The 19457-nt window shown below is 41.7% G+C and overlaps 1 protein-coding gene across 5 annotated transcripts in view; it reads left to right on the forward strand.

Annotated features, from left to right (window-relative positions):
• MTMR4 (myotubularin related protein 4) overlaps positions 1-19457 on the forward strand; it is a 117860-nt gene that overhangs the window by 42627 nt on the left and 55776 nt on the right. For all 5 annotated transcript variants that reach the window (XM_077480666.1, XM_077480667.1, XM_077480663.1 and 2 more), the window contains one exon: positions 2360-2446. In XM_077480666.1, the coding sequence (XP_077336792.1) occupies positions 2360-2446 (87 nt within the window). The remainder of the gene's footprint in view (positions 1-2359; positions 2447-19457) is intronic.

The raw sequence follows: 19457 nt of genomic DNA on the forward strand, positions 1-19457 counted from the left end.
TGGTTTTTTTGTGGGGGGGGGGGGAGGGGGGAAGGAGATCTTTTATAATTTTATTATAATTACAGAATATATCCAATCAAATTTCTTCATAAATTTAGGCCTAAATGTGTTCTGCTACATGTCCTTTTTCGTAAAAAATCCTAATGAGTGTATGTGAACTGGTTTGTTCTAGCAATGTCTACAAACTCTGGTGTGTGTACTGCAGTTTGCGCAGCTTTGACACTGTTCTGGTAATGGCTGTGATCGGTTAGGGACTGTGATAGGATGGTGGGTAATCTGGCACTAACTGACACTATCTGGGAGGGTCACTGATGTCGCTAGTGACACGAATACAGTGATCAGTAAGATACTGTACAAACGCTGTACTAATGGCACTGGCTGGGAAGGAGAACTGTCTATGTAACATGTGCTGCTTTTACTGTACTCTGTGGTTGTTGGAGAAGAAACTGCGTGTGTGCGTGCGTGTGTGTGTATTTCGGGGTTTTTTTTTTTTTATTTTTTTTTTTTTTGTAAACACTGAACTCTGTGATTGGACACAGCAGATCGGCTGATTCAGCCAAAATAATTGGCTGAAAACAGCTGCCAACTTCATGCTGTGTCCAATCGAACCTGGAAGAAGACTGGTCACGTACATGTATGTGATTATGCCGGTACCTGCCACCCGCTCACAGAATATTTGCTGTGAGCGGCTGGCAGGTACAGGCTATTCCCATTCATTAATTTTATGTAACTGGCTATGAAGATGGAGGTTGAGGACTGTCCTCAATCTCCTTTCTCTGTCTCAAAATAAGAAAGCGGGGGTCTGTTTAGACCCCTGATATTTCACAAACTCCCCAGGGCTGATAAAAAAAAAAAAAAAAAAAGTTAACTTTGTGAAAAAATTATAAAAATAAATTACTCACACCCTCTACTGCCCTACTGATAGCGCCCACTGCTCTGATTTTTGATTTGGTTGGTAAATTTTGGGTTGTCGCCGAAACATGGATGGGGAGAACATCTTCCAATGGGTACGCTAGTTCTGGTGACAACCCTGATTTGCCTCTTGGGTCTTGTTCTGGTTATACTTCCATTTGTGTATTTGGTTTATTTTTGGGGAAAAATGTGTTTAGTGGTGTCACTTTTTAAGTAGTGATCAGGGGAAGGTTTATAATACTGTATTGCACTGCTAATTTAGTATAGCAGAGGGAGGAATTTATAAATCAAGCTCAAGACTTGTAGTAAATCTGTCGTGTTGTTTGTGTGACAAATTTGATAAATATGCCCAGCTGAAAGCTTTTCCCTTACTTTGCATATTGGAATGAACAAAAAATACAGAAACGCATGCAATGTGTCAACATTGGGATATAAAAGGGGCACATATATGCATTTGTTTGTTTTTTTTTTTATTTATTTTTTTAGATGCCCATCTATGATAGGGATCCTTTAAAATGGTTCTAAAGTCGGAGTGGGTTTTTTAAATTTATTTTTTATTTATAATCTTAATGTATTCTCTGCATTAAGATAAAAAAAAAACCTGTGTGCAGCAGCCCCCTATTATTTACCTGAGCCCCGTCTCAAGCCAGCAATGTTGCAAGAGTCTCTGGTGTCTGGGACTCTCCCTCATTGGCTGAGACACCAGCGGGTGCCATTGGCTCCTGCTGTCAATTAAGTCAGTGAGATGATGAGGGGGGGCGGGCCGAGCCACGGCTTGGTGTCTGGACACACAGAGCAGTGGCTCGGCTTGGGTGCCCCCATAGTCTGCTGCTTGCTGTGGGGGCACTCTGCAGGAAGGAGGGGCCATTAGCATCGGACCCAAGAAGAGGAGGATCCAGGAGTGCCAGCGAGGGACCCGAAAAGGAGGATTGGGGCTGATCTGTGCAAAACCATTGCAAAGAGCAGGTAAATATAACATGTTTGTTATTTAAAGTGTGTGTTTTGTTATATATAACAATTTGAAACCAGGATCACTGCAATATGAAAAATTAATAAATGCAGTAAACAAAATCTCTAGTTGTAGCAAGTTTGTGTTTTTGTGGTTTTATTTACAGTAAGCCCCTGTTATTGGGACTGGTGGTATTGGTCGATGACCATTGAAGGGGATATGAGGACATCTTGGGCGATCCAATGGGGGTTTGTAATCCTAAAAAGGTTAAGATCTATGTTTAGTTAAGTGAATACATACAGAGTGGTCCACTATGGTACTGCATTCCCCCCCCCCAGCCGAGGCTACCCTCTTATTGCCTGGGTTTAAGTCGGTGGTCCTATGCTTTTTGGGTACATTGAAGTAACATATACTTTTAACCAACATATATTGAAGTAACCCAGAACTTTTGTGCATCAAGCAAACTTTTATTTTATTTTGTGTTTGGTTTTTCTGCAGGGTGAAGAGCCTCCCAGCCTGGAATACATACAAGCCAAGGATCTGTTCCCACCCAGGGAACTGGTGAAGGAGGAGGATAAGTTGCAGGTACAGCTCTGATTATTTCTGGAATGTGAACAGTTGGTTTCAGCTGTTGCTAGTGTATACGGTGTGGGAGAATGTAATGGCATAGCCTGATTAATATTGCTCATTTAGTATCTAGTTTTATTATATCCATCAGCCACTGGTTGGCACATCCTTTCTAGTGGTCACCACAACACACTAACTCATGGCTCACAAAGGGTGCCAGTTATACAGTTTATTAATCATTGCTGGTGATTTGTTCCTGATATCTGTCACTAAGTAGGTTTTTGGTTCATAAAGTCCATGTCAAGATGTTCCCCACATACATCAATAATTTTCATGAAAGAAGCAAACAATGTGGAAGTAGGAGCCTGTAAGGTGGTCTGGGTGTGCTGAAATGTACTAGCAGCTGACTGATTTGGTTTTATTTATCTTTTTGTTGAAATGTCATCTTTTAACATAATACTTAATGCGTTTGTTACTTCAACACTTCATATTCCTGATATGTGCCTGCTGTACCATGTACTTGTATGAAAAAGTATCCTGTCTTTTTGTATTGCTTCCTTTTATGTGAAATTCTTGGTGTTCCTCCCAGTCCCTCTGCTTTCCTATTAAAAACTGACCACACTAAGCAGGATAACACACTGTGCTCAGTTCTCTAGCTATGCTGGAAACGGTGTGCTCTCCTCTAATGACTCTAATGATCAGACTTCTCTTGACATGTCCCTGCTGCACAGCCATTCACTGGGAAGCTCAGAGTGCTGCCCCCCAGCTTTTGTGCAGGTGTGAATAGAGGGAATGTGATTACTACATTAAAAAAATAAGGGGGGGGGGGGGGGGAGTGGGAAAGGTATTTTGTATTAAAAAAAAAAAAAAAAAAAAAAGTAGCTTTAAACTTATTCCAAAGATAAGAAAAATAGCCCATTAAAAGAAAAAAACAACTTGCTTAAATATTCACCCTTTAATCAAGGGCCATAGTAATTCTTTTTTGATGTTCTGTGTCTGATGTCAAGCATCATTCTGCCCACTTCTCTGCGCCCAGGTTGTCCTGGACTTGCCTCCCAGTCAATGACAGGACAGTGAAAGGAGAAGCAGCACTGTGATCAGCTCAACTCTTTGCCACTCTGGTTTCTTTTCCTATCTGCATGTTTCTTGTCGGAGCATGGACTGATTGACTCCTTCTTTTGGAGGTAAAATCCATGGATTTTCCCATCATTGGCTCCTTGTTTGAAGATTTAATCTTCGGCCTTTCCTTTTCAAGTTGTGTCTAAGACTTGGTCTAGTGTGGACAGGTTGGCTCAACACTGATCCAGAGATAATACTTGTCTTGCCTGCATTTAGTCTATTTTATTATGAGTAAGGCCTCATTCACACGGACACACTTGAGCATATGTCTGTGCGAGGGCTGTGTTTGGCACACACAGTGATGCATATGTGTTATGTGCAGGTGTTGCGTTGAATACTGTCCCCCGTCAGATAGTGTTCGCCCTGTACTGTGCAGTACTGAGAACAAGGAGACGCTGAAGGTGTCGGGTTCAAGCCCCACCATCCAAGTGGACATAGTTAGAATAAAAAAATTGCAGAGCGAAGCGAGGCCATGTCCGAAGCGTGGCGAGCGACCCTGTTACCAAGTGCTACCATATGTCCTCTTGCATGGTGGGGCTTGAACCTGGACTCGGGACAGAAGGTACTAGCAAGTGCGCAGGCGCCGTTCATCTTCAGAGACTTTCGGAGTCTCCTTGTCCTCCGTACTGCACCTGTGCGGTAGGGGGTGGACAGTTTTTGGCAGAACACAGGCAGTGGGACCGTGCTCCTGCAACCACATGGCTCAAACGGTGTGTTTGGGGCCATCTTGAGTTTGTCTGACCATTCTGCTTGGAAACGATGGGACTTATTTGAATTGGACCAAGTGCATCTGGTCCCCTGCAGAGTTGCACAACATTTTTATAGTGACAGTTCTCAGATGAGCACAGAAGTTCAGTTTATTGAAACTGGAAACCTAGTATGTCATGTTATTTGGTCCTCTACTTTGGCTTGTATGGAATTTTTATGAGCCCAGCTAAAACCAACACCATTTCATTTTGCATGGTTACTGGCAAGTTGAATTGGTGCTGGCTTAGTAATAATTCATAGGGGTTAGAGGTATCCTACCAAAATAACAACAAGTTCTTTCTATCCGACAGCCATTACTGAGAAAAACAGAGATGGCACTCTCTCCTTGTGCATTTTCCAGGCTATAAAATACAAAAGTGACTTCAAAGGCCAGAACAGAGGAAAATGTTATGTTGGCCTTTAGAAGGCAACATTTTAAGCAAATTTCAACGAGGCTATCCAGCCGATATATTCTCCAAGAAAGATACTGGTATCTTGAGAAGCCTTGGCTAAACAGCTGAGTCAGCCCACATGTAATTTATAAGCCGAGAAGTCCTTTTGGACTTTGATAGAAAGATTCATAAGTGAAATATTGTAGCTTTATTCTGGTAATGAAGGTTTAAATTGCCACTTTGCTAATTTCTACCAGCCTCTGTCAATATCCATTTCTAATTTAAAGGCCAAGTTTAGTTAAATAAATGCACATGATCTTGCAGGTTAAAAAAAAAAATGCACATTTTTTTTTTTTTTAACTGGAGCCTGCAAAGCATTACACCCACTGTCTGTGGATAGCGGGTGCAATGTCAGGCTCCTGCAGACAGTGCAGCTCTCTGGGATAACGTATACCTAGCTTTTAAGTGCAGCTCAACGAAATGGAGACCCTAAAAAGCAATGCCATGAGAGGGGCCAGGTGATTAAAGCATGGTCCAAGATCAAGTAACTGCATGAACTATGGTGTTAAGATCCAAAAAGGACTCTACACAATAACTTCAGAGTTTAATGTGGCTCAATTTTATTTCTTTTTTTTTTTTTAATTTTTTTTTTTTTTTTTTCCTGAAAGATAACTGATACTAATTACTGAACTACATGTTGCCCCTTTAGGCTCGGTTTACAGTGGGGCGACCTGTCAGGTGACTTTAGTCACCTGACAAGTCTCAATACATTCAGTGCAATGGAACCATTCTAATCGGAGCCACTCAAGTCACTCCAACTTAGAAAAAGATTCCTGTACTACTTGGGGGCGACGTTGGAGTAGTTTACAAGCCTCGCTGAAGTCACGCTGTACGGCACAGCTTTAGAGTTGGGCGACTTTGAAGCCTCCCTAGTGTGAACCGGTGATGTATCAAATAGTGTCCGCCCTGACGGGGGACAAGGAGAAGCCAAACATCTCCGACGATAAACTGCGCCTGCTCAGTGAGTCCAGGTTCAAGCCCCACCATCCAAGTGGACATAGTTAGAATAAAATATAGCTGAGTGAAGCGAGGCCATGCCCGAAGCGAAGCGAGTCCGCGAGGAGCCCTGTTACTATGAGCAACCGTATGTCCACTTTGGATGGTGGGTCTTCAACCTGGACTCAGTGCACAGGCGCTGTTCTTGGGAGACTTTCGGAGTCTCCTTGTCCTCTATACTGCAAAAGATCAGTACGGGGCGGACACTATTTGATAGGCGTGCGCTTTTTGTCAGAACACCGGCACTTAGATTAGGAGGTGGTGTTTTTTTGTGTTTGAAATGCTTATATGAACTTGCCACCCATTATTTTACTTCATGGTAAAGATGTTTTTTATTTGGTACACATTTTATTTGCTTTGTTTGTTTTTGTCTGAACTATTTTGTAGGAACATTTCACTTCTATGCTATGGACTTCATTTGTCTCCTTGTATGTATTTGGTTTCTTGTTCATTATTTATAGTTGTTTCCCTCTGTCTAGCTAATGTATTCTCTCCATAGTTTGCAGGGCTCATTTGGTCCTACCCTCTGCTTCAGCGTTCAGGTTACTTGGAAAATGTTTGAGGCTTTCACTTTTTCGGTAGTCGTATTTTGTTCCTTCTCATTTTATTTGCTCATAACCCCTTCTGGCCTGTAAATGGCTGGATGTGTGCCATGTTTTGGGCATGCTTTTGGTGGGACCAACCATGCTCTTGGGCTGCTCATGCGCAGATTTTCTGCTACTTATGCTGATTGTGTGGTTGCCATGTAACTGGATTCACATCTAGCTGTCAAAACTATTGGGGCAGAAGTTCTACTGAAACTCCTATGTGTTTGATTTTGCTGATCTGCATGGATGTGAAACTTTCTTTTTTTTTTTTTTTTTTTTGTCGCCATGGGTTTTGATACTCCGTCCTTGTGTACCTTGCAACTTTAGGCTCTGTTCACACTAGCCGCCTCAAGTCACGTGACTTTTACACCATTGGCACTAAAGCCATATCAGTCGCATCAAAGTAGTGCAGGAGTCTTTTCTGAAGTCACAGCGACTTCAGTAGTGTCAATCGGAACAGCTATCAAAGAGATGCATGGCATTTCACATTTTCTATTACTTAGGATCTCAAGTCGGATCCTAAGTTGCAGGAGTGTGAACCCAGCTTAAGAAGGGTAGTCAATGTATGTAAGAATTTATTTGGCAAGTTGTTTGTTTTGTTGCCAGTTTGCTACATTTTCTGTGGGCTTGGTTTTGTAGGTATTTGCTCTCTTTAAAAATTAGAATCGTATGAGGACGGCACTAAATCCCTGTACGGGTAAGTGTTTAAAAAGTCGGCACCCACAGTTTTTGTAGCTGCTGACTTGCTCACTTGTCCAGGGATCTAGTGCAGTCTTCACCCAGGTTTCTTCACTGGCCTTCGGTTCCCCAGCACTGTCACATTAACTGGGGGCAGCCAGCTCTGACTCCTCGTGGCTTCACAGCCCGCTGGACGCTGTGTCCTGAGTGCTCCCGCAGTTTTCTTGGACCTGTGACCTGTTTCAGAAGGCTGCGGGCAGGGAGGGGAACCTCTGCCTGGATTGCCTTTGGGAGCGGGTTACCTGTCAAAAGCAATCGGGGGAGGGCAAGACGTCCCACTTTTGGATGAAGTTCTGCTTTTAAAGCGGGAGTCCGCCGGGGCTCCGCGTTTTTTTTTAAAGCCAGCAGCTACAAATACTGCAGCTGCTGACTTTTAAAATAGTGACACTTACCTGTCCAGCGCGCCCGCGATGTCGTCACCCGAAGCCGATCTCTCGATCGTCTCTCGGGTGCTGCCGCCGCCATCTTGGGTATGGGAATCAGGAAATGGAGCCTTTCGGCTTCATTTCCCGGTTCCCTACTGCGCATGCGCGAGTCGTGCTGCGCAATAAGGACGGTCCCCGCTGCCTCTGGGATCTGTGTGTTTCCCAGCAGGCAGCGGGGCACTTGCAGAAAGGGGTGGGCACTTGTGGAAAGGGGCGTAATCTACGCCCCTTTCCGCAGAGAGCTATCCCGGAAGTGGGTGCAGATACCTGTACTGTACAGGTATCTGCACCCCCCTCCCCCCTGAAAGGTGCCAATTGTGTCGCCGGAGGGGGGGAGGGTTCCGATGAGCGGAAGGTCCACTTTAGGGTGGAGTACTGGATTTTGTTAGCATTGTCACTGTTGCAACCATTGCTGTATTCTTGTGACTTTTTTTAAGAAACCAAAGTAGGAGCGGATGATGTGATGATAATATACACTCTAGGCCAGTGATGGCGAACCTTGGCACTCCAGCTGTTTTGGAACTACATTTCCCATGATGCTCCTGCACTCTGCAGTGTAGTGGAGCATCATGGGAAATGTAGTTTCAAAACATCTGGGGTGCCAAGGTTCGCCATCACTGCTCTAGGCCATATACTCTGAATAAACTAGTTGTCTGTTTTTAGGTTTTCTTTAAATATTCTCCATAACTACAGACTGGACATCTGGCTCCCCAGGAAATGGATCTATACAATATGTTCTATTATGATCTGATGCTGACTTTTTTTTTTTTTTTTTCTTTCTCTCTTTTTAGAAATGTACTGATTGTATCCAAATTAATTCTAATAGTTACTATAAGCTTTTATTTTTTTTATTCTTTTATTTTTTTTTTTTTTTTACAGGCAAATGCCTGAAGAAGCGGCTTTTTTGAGCTGCGGTGTGCATGACCCCTTAATATCCGTTGTTTTATCTTGCATTTTCTGTTTGTTTTTTTTTTGTACTTCACATTCTCTGTTCGACATCTCTTTACAAAGGAGTTGTTCTCAAATATTCTGTGTAATTTTGTATGTTTTTACTTGCCTCTCTAGCATTTTGTTCGATATATAGCACTTAATCTGGATGTTCTCTTGTACAGTGCCTTGAAAAAGTATTCACGCCCCTTGAAATGTTCCACATTTTTGTCCATGTTACAACCAAAAATGTAAATGTATTTTATTGGGATTTGATCTGATAAACCAACAGTGTTACATAATTGTGAAGTGGAAGGAAAATGATGCATGGTTTTCTAAACTTTTTTACAAATAAATATCATCTGAAAGTGTGGTGTGCGTTTGTAATCGGCCCTCTTTTTTTACTTTGATACCCCTAACTAGAATCTAGCTGAACCAGTTGCCTTCAGAAGTCACCTAACTAGTAAATGGAGTCCACCTGTGTGTAATTTTAATGTCTGTATAAATACAGCTGTTCTGTGATGCCCTCAGAGGTTTGTTAGAGAACCTTGGTGTACAATCCACATGAAGGCCAAGGCACACACCAGACAGGTCAGGGATAATGTTGTGGAGGAGTTTTAAAGCAGGGTTAGGTCCTAAAACAAAAATATCCCAAGCTTTGAACATCTCACAGAGCACTGTTCAATCCCTCATCCGAAAATGGGAAAGAGTATGGCACAACTGCAAACCTACCAAGACGTTGCTGTCCACCTAAATGGACAGGCCAGGCAAGGAGAACATTAATCAGAAGCAGTCAAGAGGCCCATGGTAACTCTGGAGGAGCTGCAGAGATCCACAGCTCAGGTGGGAGAATCTGTCAACAGGAAAGTATGTTCTTCATACAATCCACAAATTGTATCTTTATGGAAGAGTGGCAAGAAGAAAGCCATAAGAAGTCCTGTCTGCAGTTTGCGAAAAGCCATGTGGGGGACACAGCAAACATGTGGAAGAAGATGCTCTGGTCAGATGAGACCAAAATAGCATTTTGCTTTTAGGCCAAAAAGTTCAATGTGTGGCGGAAAACTAACTCTGCACATTACCCTGAACACAATTTTCCCCACAGTGCGTGGTTCATGTTGTGGGGATGCTTTTCTTCAGCAGGGACTGGTCAGAGTTGAGGGACTGAGGTCTGGCACCAAATGCAGTGCAATCTTAGTGGGAAAATTTGTTCCCCGGGTTTTCTTCTAACACTATTTATGGAGCCCTAATTCTCCCACTGACTCTAAATGATGTAATTGTTTTACTCCCACTGACCACAACGCCTATATCATTGTTTATTCCCAACAATGCCACTGCATTTTTTGCTCCCACTGGCTACAGTATGGCCCCCCCCCAATGTTTGAAGGGCAGTAAATGCCCTTTTCTTAAAAATTTGGAGACCCCTGGTTTAGATCAAAGCATATTCATGTGTTGGAATGGCCCAATCAAAGTCCAGACCTAAATCCATTTGAGAATCTGTGGCAAGACTTAAATTGCTGTTCCTAGACGCTCTCCCTCCAATCTGACAGAACTTGAGCTATTTTGCATAGAAGAATGGGCAAAAATGTCACTCTCCTAGATGTGCAAAGCAAATTGCAGCAAAAGGTGGTTCTACAGGGGGCTAAATACAAATGCACATCACACCTTTTATTTGAAAAAAGAAATTGAAAACCATTTTTCTTCCACTTCACAATTATGTGCCACTTTGTGTTGTTCTATCACATAAAATCACAATAAAATTTTATGTTTTTGGTTGTAACCTGACAAAATGTGGAAAATCTCAAGGGGTCTGAATACCTTTTCAAGGCACTGTACTCTAGCTGTGCTCATGCATCAGGTCCCTGTGTACTTAATTTAATTAAAAGCCATGGAGAGATGCTGACTACTCAAAATACTGCAAAGTGGTGCAAAGGCCAGAAGCATGATGGACAGCACGTGTGAACAGGAAGAACTAGGTGGGCCATATCTCATGACCGACTCTATGGAGATGAGTGTAATTAAGATGTTTTATTTGCCTTCACCAGAGCTGCTTCTTGAAGTTCTTTAAGGGACAACTGTACTTTTGGTTCAAGGGTCACAGCCCACCTGGCCCATTACTTAACACTATCCTCGTTCAGCGATCTTCACTGTGCGACCCTGTTAATGATGGCCTTCAGTGGTTTCCGTAGAGTAAGCGCTTTCCATATTAATGTGCTGCATGTATAGTATGACAGTGACTCGGTGAAGACTGTTTTGGAACAAAGGCTGTGTGGGTCTGAAGGGCCACACAGGGAAGATCATTGGAATGTAGACAAAGGTAAGAATTGGTTTAAGTGGGTGGCATTGAGAACTTGCCTTATGCCAGGTACACATGGGTTGAATATCGCCTGAAATCTGCTGTTACAGTAGAAACCAGCCAACTTTCAGCCTGTGTGTACAACTGCCTAGCTGACAGAAGGCAATATAACGACCAGCTTCTGTCGAATGAGCATGCTTGAAAACCAGCAGTCAACTGGCATCCGATCAGAGCTTGTAGCCAATGGAATGATCTGACTGGGAGGGTGGTCCCCCCTGTCAGAACACAATAGAGATCTGTGGGGAGATCTGTGTACTAATATTGCTTGTGTTAGTACCGCGATCTGTCGGGTGTGGTGTGGTGTTTTTTTTTTTTTTTTTTTTTTTACTACGACCAGAATCAAAAAACCTGTGAGGTTCGGCTTAGTAGAATCTCTGAGATCAATCTTAAGAAAATGGCACTGAAGATCTGTGTTGTACAGAACATGGCATATGCTACTACTGCTACCATGGCTGCATTGTGTGTGTGGTTTGTTTGTTTTTGTTTTTTGTATGTGTGTGTGTGTGTGTGTGTGTGTGTGTATATGTATATATATATATAATTATAATAATTTTTTTTTTTTTTTTTTGCGTTATCTGGCATTTTGATAGCGGTTTATGGCAGGACAGTTAAGAATTTTATGTTTTGAAGTTTAATGTTTCTAATGTACATGACTGCTTCTAACCCATGCCCAGCCAAGAGTATATTTTTGGTTTTGGCCAATTCTTATTAATTATTAATCGACCCCAGTGTATTCTGATGTGCTTGTACATTTGTGAAGTAATTGCCAACTATAACATTATTATGGCTGGTTAGTTTGCATTGTCCTAAACCAAGAGAAATGTCTGAAATATAAAGCCTTGCAAAACATTCTGATAGGATAAAACTCATTGGTGGTTTTGTATCTAGGCTCAGGTGAGAGTATTAGAGTGATTGTAAACGATCACCTTGTAAAACAACCCATTCAGTTTAACCCTTTCACACCTAAGCCTATTTCTGACCTTTTTGTTGCTTACAAGTTGCGTAAAATGCGTATTTTTTGCTAGAAAATTACTTCGAACCCCCAAATATGTGTGTGCATGTGTGTATATATTCTAAGCCATTTTCTAGCAAAAAATACGCATTTTAACTTGTAAGCAACAAAGGTCAGAAATGAATTGCATATAATTACCTTATTTTTTATTTTTTTTGCAAAGATCCTAGAGAATAAAATGGCGATTGTTGCAATATTTTGTCACACGGTATAGCTGTGCAGTCAGTGTGTCAGAACTCTGATCATTGGAGGAGAGTACATGGAGTTCCCAACATGGCTAGAGAACTGACCAGTGTGCTCTCCTGTTTAGTGTGGTCAGTTTTTAATAGGAAAGCGGGTGGACTAGCAGGAACAGCAGGGATTTAACCTTTTAAGGAACAGGATACTTACTCATACAAGTACATGGTACAGCAGACACATATCAGGAATATGAAATGTTGGGGTTACCAAGGCTTTATGTTGGCAATACATTATATAATTTATTCAATTTCTTTTAGATTTACCCTCCGCTATATGGTACAAAAGTCTGCCTGATTGGATACAAATTGATTTAGGTTTGACCTTATATTGTATGATTTTGGTAAATCTAAAGGAAAATTGTATAAAGTATGGCCAGTCTAAGACACAAAGTAGGATCTTTTCCTTTCAATGTAAGCGACAGAGGTTCGTATTAAATGCTGCTATATCTTTTCATTAAGAAATGGGGTTTCTTAAAGGGTTGCTAAAAGTATGAATATACCTCTTTTATGGGTAAGTGCCGGCAGGTGCAGAAAATATATAAAAAAAAATTCCTTTCTAGTTTTTCTTGACCACTTCAGCTACATTTTGCTAAAGTCAATTTTAAAGGGACCAAAAGTTGCCTACTTGATTGGCAACAATTTGCATAATTCTGGCCAACCGTTTTTGGGCCTGTTCTCATTCGATTTTAAAATGGCTAAAGCAGCCTTCCTCTTTACCTTTTTATGTAACTTTAATCTTGCCGCTGGCAATGTACATTAGGTTTTGAAGCCAGTGAATCTCAGATGAGATAGAAGGGCTTTGGCAATAGTGAGTAATGTGCACCTATGAGTGATGGACATAATGTTAAAGAAGATTTCCACTTGGCAAACATCTAGCAATCAAGAACACATCATCCTTTTTTTTTTTTTTTTTTTTTTTTTTTCTGTATAGAAAATGTGACTGACCTGCTGATGATGTTCTTGCTCCTTACATTCTTAAATAAGAGGTTACTTTTCACTTCCTGATTACTACTCCCTGCTAGTAGGTATATTGGTCACCATTGACACCTGAGCCTTTTGTAGTGTTTCTATACGCCTGGCTACACAACACGCAGAATCCTATAGAATAGAATTGTGCTTGGTTGCATGTACACTCGAACTATATGAACTGTGTGTTTATTTTTTTATTTTTTTTTTGCCATAATGAGTTTTTTTGCCCCATAGACTACCATGGGATCACCTGTAAATGTGACATGTGCACTTTTGCACATCTTTCCCGCATGTAGAACTGCTCTCCTCTTTCTCAGACAAAAAAATGCCTGAAGTGTGATACATATGCAAAAATACCTGCACAAAGCTTGTAAAAACACTTCAAGTTCACCAGAAATATGCGCTACTTCTGCTCAGGTGTGAATGCTGACCTATGTCCTCAACCAGTTTTGTCTCCAGAAGTGGTTGTAAACCCTCATGGTTTTTTATCTTAATGCATTAAGGTGGTGAAAAACCTTCTGTATTACCCCCCCCATTGCCCATGTTTTACTTACCTGAACCTGATCTTTCTCTGGCCAGGAACGAGTACACCAGCTCTAGCTGGTGTCTTGGGTCCTGATTGACTAGATTGATGGCAACACAGCCATTGGCTCCCACTGCTGTCAATCAAATCCAGTGGCATGAATGGACACAGACGCAGGACTCTGGAGTGCGCCCACATGGGTGTCCACCATAGGAGAGTCTTCTCCAGCGTGGGCACTCAATGCAGGGAGGAGCCATCAGCTCTGCTAGTGGACCCCAGAAGAGTAAGACCTCCACTGTGCAGTTTTGCACAGCGTGGCCAGGGTAAATATGACATGTATGTTATTAAAAAAAAAAAGGGGGGGGGGGTTTACAACCCCTTTAAAGTGGCTATAAACCCTTACATATAGCCAGTGAAGTGAACAGCCTCAGATGATAGAGATGAAACAAATCTCCCTACATACATTTTACTTGTATATCTGCTGTCTTCTGATTTATATACTTTTTAGAATTTTCTCTTCCTGTTCCAGTAGGGGGAGGGGAGTCTTTCCCTACACTGAGACAGCTGATTGGAGGAAAGGCACACCCCCACCCTCCTCATAGGCAGATACTTGCAGAGCTGTGCTTTGACCAGCTGTCTAAGCTCTTTATAGCACCCGCCCTGACACAAAATTCAGGCTGGTTTTATCAGGTGTCGGAGCTTGTCAGAAGTTCTCATGCTGATAACAGAAGAATGGCGCTGGAGAAAGGAGAATTGAAAAAATGTTAGTGTATGCAAACCCTAACCACAAACCTCTATTTACTCTTAAGGTCTGGTAAAAATCACTGAAGGCATTTTGTTACATCTGTTCTGTTCATAAGTGCAGCGAATACCTATTGCTCATGGCAGAAATTCAGAGCTGTCCTTTTTGTATTGTGCAGAATTCTTCAGGAGAATAATTAGTCCAAGTTCTTATCTTGAAACTGCAGAAAGATTCTCTGTGTTGTGCAGAATAGGATAAGGATAGTTTAAGTAGTCTAGTAAAAAAATATTGGCAGGGCTGACGCCACGGATTCCACAAAAATGTTGTTTTGTCAGCCCACCACAGGACAGATTTCTGACAGATATGTCTAAAGCTACCCCAAATCTAAATCTACCTTTTGCTCTGATGCATGATTCACATTTGGATCACACTTTAGAGGCTGCTGACAGGCTATAAGGAAACAATGCTTCCTCATTGCTTGTGTTAATCCCGCTTTTGCCAACAAAGTGCCACAGCCGTGTGCATTGGTACATTTGCCCGAATGTGTCACGTTTGGCGGGCTTGCCTATCTCAACATGTCTAGTTCACTTTACTGCAGGCACAAAGCATTGTGACGATGGCATGTAAATGCTCCCATCCTCTACCTTTTTTGGTGGCTCAAGTGTGCGTTTTTGCCAGCTTCCAACTGCAAATCTAAATGAAGGCTGAAAGGTCCATTTCTGTGCTTGCTGTGTCTTTAAAAGATAAAACACAGGGAAATATGCATTATTTGCAGAGATGTAATGAAAATGTGGCAGTGGGGTAGCGGTTTGGCTCAGGAGCCAGAAGATGGAGGTTTGCTATAGGTGTCAGGGTTGGCAACTGTCGGTAAAATCTGTTATTTTAACATCTGTGAATGTCCATTGTGGACATGCACGTTGATGGGCACATGGAAAAATCGTGGATTTTGCAAACGGTCTGTGAATTTACTGATGGTTGGCAACCTTGATAGTAGTGCCAACTACTACTGAGATTCCAGCTCCCACAGAGGACTCTGGTTATATTTGTGTGTGTGTATGTATGTATGTATATATATTATATTATATTTTATATGCTATTAGGATCATAACTGGAGTTCTACTTTAACCATGCCCTGCAGATGCCATTCTCCAATCCTCAGCTCTACACTCAGTCCCTGTTGCTGGGACCAAGTGAGCCTAAAACTGGCATTGGGTAAAGGTGATTTTTTTTTGCTTGTTTAGTTAGGACCAGGAGGGTGAGAAACTAGCTAGGCTGCCTTTTTAAGAGTATATATGTGTTATGCCTATGCATTCCAGTTTTGAGCATTATAAAGTCCATCAATAAAATACTGTCCAAGGTGATGGACATAAAACTCTATAAAGATGCCTACAGTTTGCAATTTATCTTTTTTTCTTTTATAATCTCTCGATGTGAACAGCATTAGGAGGCTAAACCGGGCCTGAGCAGTTCCATGCGGCTCCATTCTGTTCTGTCATCTTTAGTTGGTGTGCAATGTTTGGATGGATATGCCTGTGAGAAATGTAAAGACTTTATTACATCCTGTTGGTGTGTAAATAGCTGTTGTATAACAAACACACCTGGCCCACATTAGAGGAAGATCACTTGCACAGGCTTGTATGGCTGCACCCATACACAAATGCTGGAAGTCATTCCTCACAACAAAGATCTGTCTTGTTGAATGAGAAAAGAGGATTTTATATAGTGCGAATGTCCTCGGATTACCTGGAAAATATTTTCTTGTTTTATGTGTAGTGGTCCTCAGTTTTTTCATTGTCCCCCTTGTGAAATATATTTTAGGCCCCTTTCACACATGCAGACCATTTCATCAGTTCAGTCTCTAATTTTTTTATTTATTTTTTCAAACAAAAAGACGGATTAAGCGTGTCCTCTCTTTTTACATCTTTTTACATCCACCAGCGTCCTTAAAGCATTTAACCCCCCCAAAAATAAAATAAAAACACGGCTCCTGCTACTTAAAGCATTTTATACAGCACGTGGCTGCTGAGCCCTCTTTGGAAACTGCAGCTGGCATTGCATGCTATTATTGAACTTATTAGGGTTATCCCGATACCACTTTTTTAAGACGGAGTACTTTCTTTTTAATGTCACGCAACAGTGTTTTGTTTTTTTTCTTGGGGGGGGGGGGGGGGCGCGGTAGACAGTGTGTGTTTGTTTTGTTTTTTTTATCAGCCCTGTTGGGGTATCTGATATCTACCCCTAGAGAAAGAGACAGACAGAGGATAGAGATTCCCCAGTTTTTCTCTGCAGCCTCAGCTGCACTGAAAATGGAGAGAAGACTGCGGCTCCTATCCATTCATAAACTGAGACCTCTTAATCACAGGAGGTTACAATGTTTCAGTTATGTGAATGGACAGATCCAGTGATCACTGACTCTGTTCATACAGAAAAGGAAGGAGGAGGACAGAGAGGGACAGCAGAATGGAGTGGGACAGCAAAGGGACGCAGTGGGCATGGAGGGGGACTGGGGGAGGATGCAGGGACAGTCAGCGGTGATCATGTGTGGGCGAGTTACAAGCACCAATCACTGCTGTTTAGGTTTCACTAAGTAGCTGAAAGCCGGGGGTGGGACTTGTAACTCCCCCATGCACTGATTACTGCTGACTCCTACTTGGGCAAATGCTTGGTATCAGTACCGATACTAGTATCATTATCGGGACAACCCTAGAGCGTGTGATCTACCAAAACCCCCCAGGTCCTTCTCCACTATGGATTGCCCCAGTTGTACCCCCCCTAGTAATATTCTTAGCCCACACGTGCATAACGTATCAACATTAAGCCTCATTTGCCACTTAGTTGCCCAATTAAACCATGCATTGAGGTTGGCTTGTAAATTGGAGACCTCCTGCAAGGATGTTGTTCCATTTCATAGCTTAGTGTCATTAAGGATGTTCTGATACCAGTTTTTTTTAGGACCGAGTATGAGCACCGATACTTTCCTCAAGTACTCGCCAATACCTATTTAAAAAAAAAAAAAAAAAAAAAAAATATATATATATATATATATATATATATATATATATATATATATATATATATATATATATATATATATATATATATATATATATATATATATATATATATATATATATATATATATATATATATATATATATATATATATATATAATTTACAGATGGACTCGCTTACTATACTTTCATGAACTTTGTCCATATAGATCAGATTTGGTATAGTGACCAAACCATTATGCCTATAACCTCTACCTTTTTTACTTGGCTGCATTGGAGGCCAGAGGAGAGATTTGGTGTCTCTCCATAAAGAGGACCTTTCACGGCCCATGCTATTACACGGGATGTTGTTCAAATTTTAAAACATAATTTTATTTTTTATCAACTTTATTGCTATTACAAGGGAGGAACAACATCCTGTGTAATAGCATGGACCGTGAAAGGTCAGCATCTACTAGTAATGGACATAAACAGTTTTTACACTATATTCACTGTTGGTGTATGCATTTCCCCCCCCATGGGCTATGTTAACACTGTTTCCATACGATTTTGATCCAACTTTGAGTGCATGTATGTAGTGCAGCTTGGTTTTGGATTGTTCTGTTGATTCTGTAGGGCCTAAATCGCACTAAAATTGCACCAGAGTAGTACAGGAACCTTATCCAAAGTCTTGCTATGCTGAGTGGCATTGATTTGAACAGACCGCATTGAAAACCATGTGTTTTTGTCATGCGATTATGTGTGACTCAAGTCGCATCTGAAATTGCACTATTATTTTTTTAAGTAAGGCCAGAAGACGGACAATATTTTCCTTGGTGAAGTATAATTAATTTGTTCTTTTTCCATAATCCTCATCCAGCACAAGAGCTTCTGTACTCCTGATGTGTTACAAAACACAACAGATTACTTTCCGTTTCCCATGACTGTAGGAGCTGAACAATGACCGGTCTCAAGATACCGGACATTTTTTTTTCTCTAATATCCAGCTATTTCATACAGGGTGACGTAAAGTCCCTGAGTTCTGTCTTATGTGTTACATTTTAGATTTTAGTTCGGTTACTGATACAACAAGACATTGATATACTGTATAGTGCATCCGGAAAGTATTCACAGCGCTTTTACTTTTTTTCCACATTTTGTTACAACCTGATTCCAAAATGGATGAAATTGATTATTTTTCTCCAAAGTTCTACAAACAATACCCCATAATGACATGAAAGAAGCTTGTTTGAAATCTTTGCGTACATAAGTATTCACAGCCTTTCCTTAATAGTTTGAAGCACCTTTTTGGCACCAATTACAGCCTCAAGTCTTTTTGAGTATGTTCCTACAAGCTTGGCACACCTATTTTTACCCGGTTTCTCCCATTCTTCTTTGCATGACCTCTCGCTCCATCAGGTTGGATGGGGAGCGTTGGTGCACAGCCATTTTCAGATCTCTCCAGAGATGTTCAATCGGGGTCCAGTCTGGGCCACTCAAAGGCATTCACAGTTGTCCCATAGCCACTCCTTATCTTGGCTTTGTCCTTGGGGTCGTTGTCCTGTTAGAAGACAAAACTTTGCCCCAGTCTTAAATCAAGAGCACTCTGGAGCAGGTTTTCATCAAGGATGTCTCTTTATATTGGTGCATTTGTCTTTCCCTCTATCATGACTAGTCTCCTAGCTTCTGCCACTGAAAAAAAATCCAAACCGCCTGATACTGCCACCAAAATGCTTCAATGTAGGGATGGTATTGGACAGGTGATGAGCAGTGTCTGGTTTCTTCCCGATATGATACTTGCCATTCGGGCCAAAGAGTTCAATCTTCGTTTCATCAGACCAGGGAATTTTGTTTCTCGTGGTCTGCGGGTCCTTCAGGTGCCTTTTGGCAAACTCCAGGTGGGCTGTCATGTGCCTTTTACTGAGGAGTGGTTTGCGTCTGGCCACTCTACCATACAGGCCTGATTGGTAGACTGCTGCAGAGATGGTTGTTGTTGTTCTGGAAGGTTCTCCCCACTCCACATAGAAACGGAGCTCTGTCAGAGTGACCATAGGGTTTTTGGTGACCTCCCTGACTAAGGCCCTTCTCCCCCGAGCGCCAGCGGCCCACTCTAGGAAGGAAGAATCCTGGTGGTTCCAAACTTCTTCCATTTATGGCTGATGGAGGCCACTGTGCTCATTGGGACCTTCAATGCTGTATAACTTTTTCT

This window comes from Lithobates pipiens, unplaced genomic scaffold, assembly GCF_037356315.1.
Source record: "Lithobates pipiens isolate NorthernLeopardFrog02 unplaced genomic scaffold, aLitPip1_a1.2 Scaffold_16, whole genome shotgun sequence".
Taxonomy (NCBI): Eukaryota; Metazoa; Chordata; class Amphibia; order Anura; family Ranidae; genus Lithobates; species Lithobates pipiens.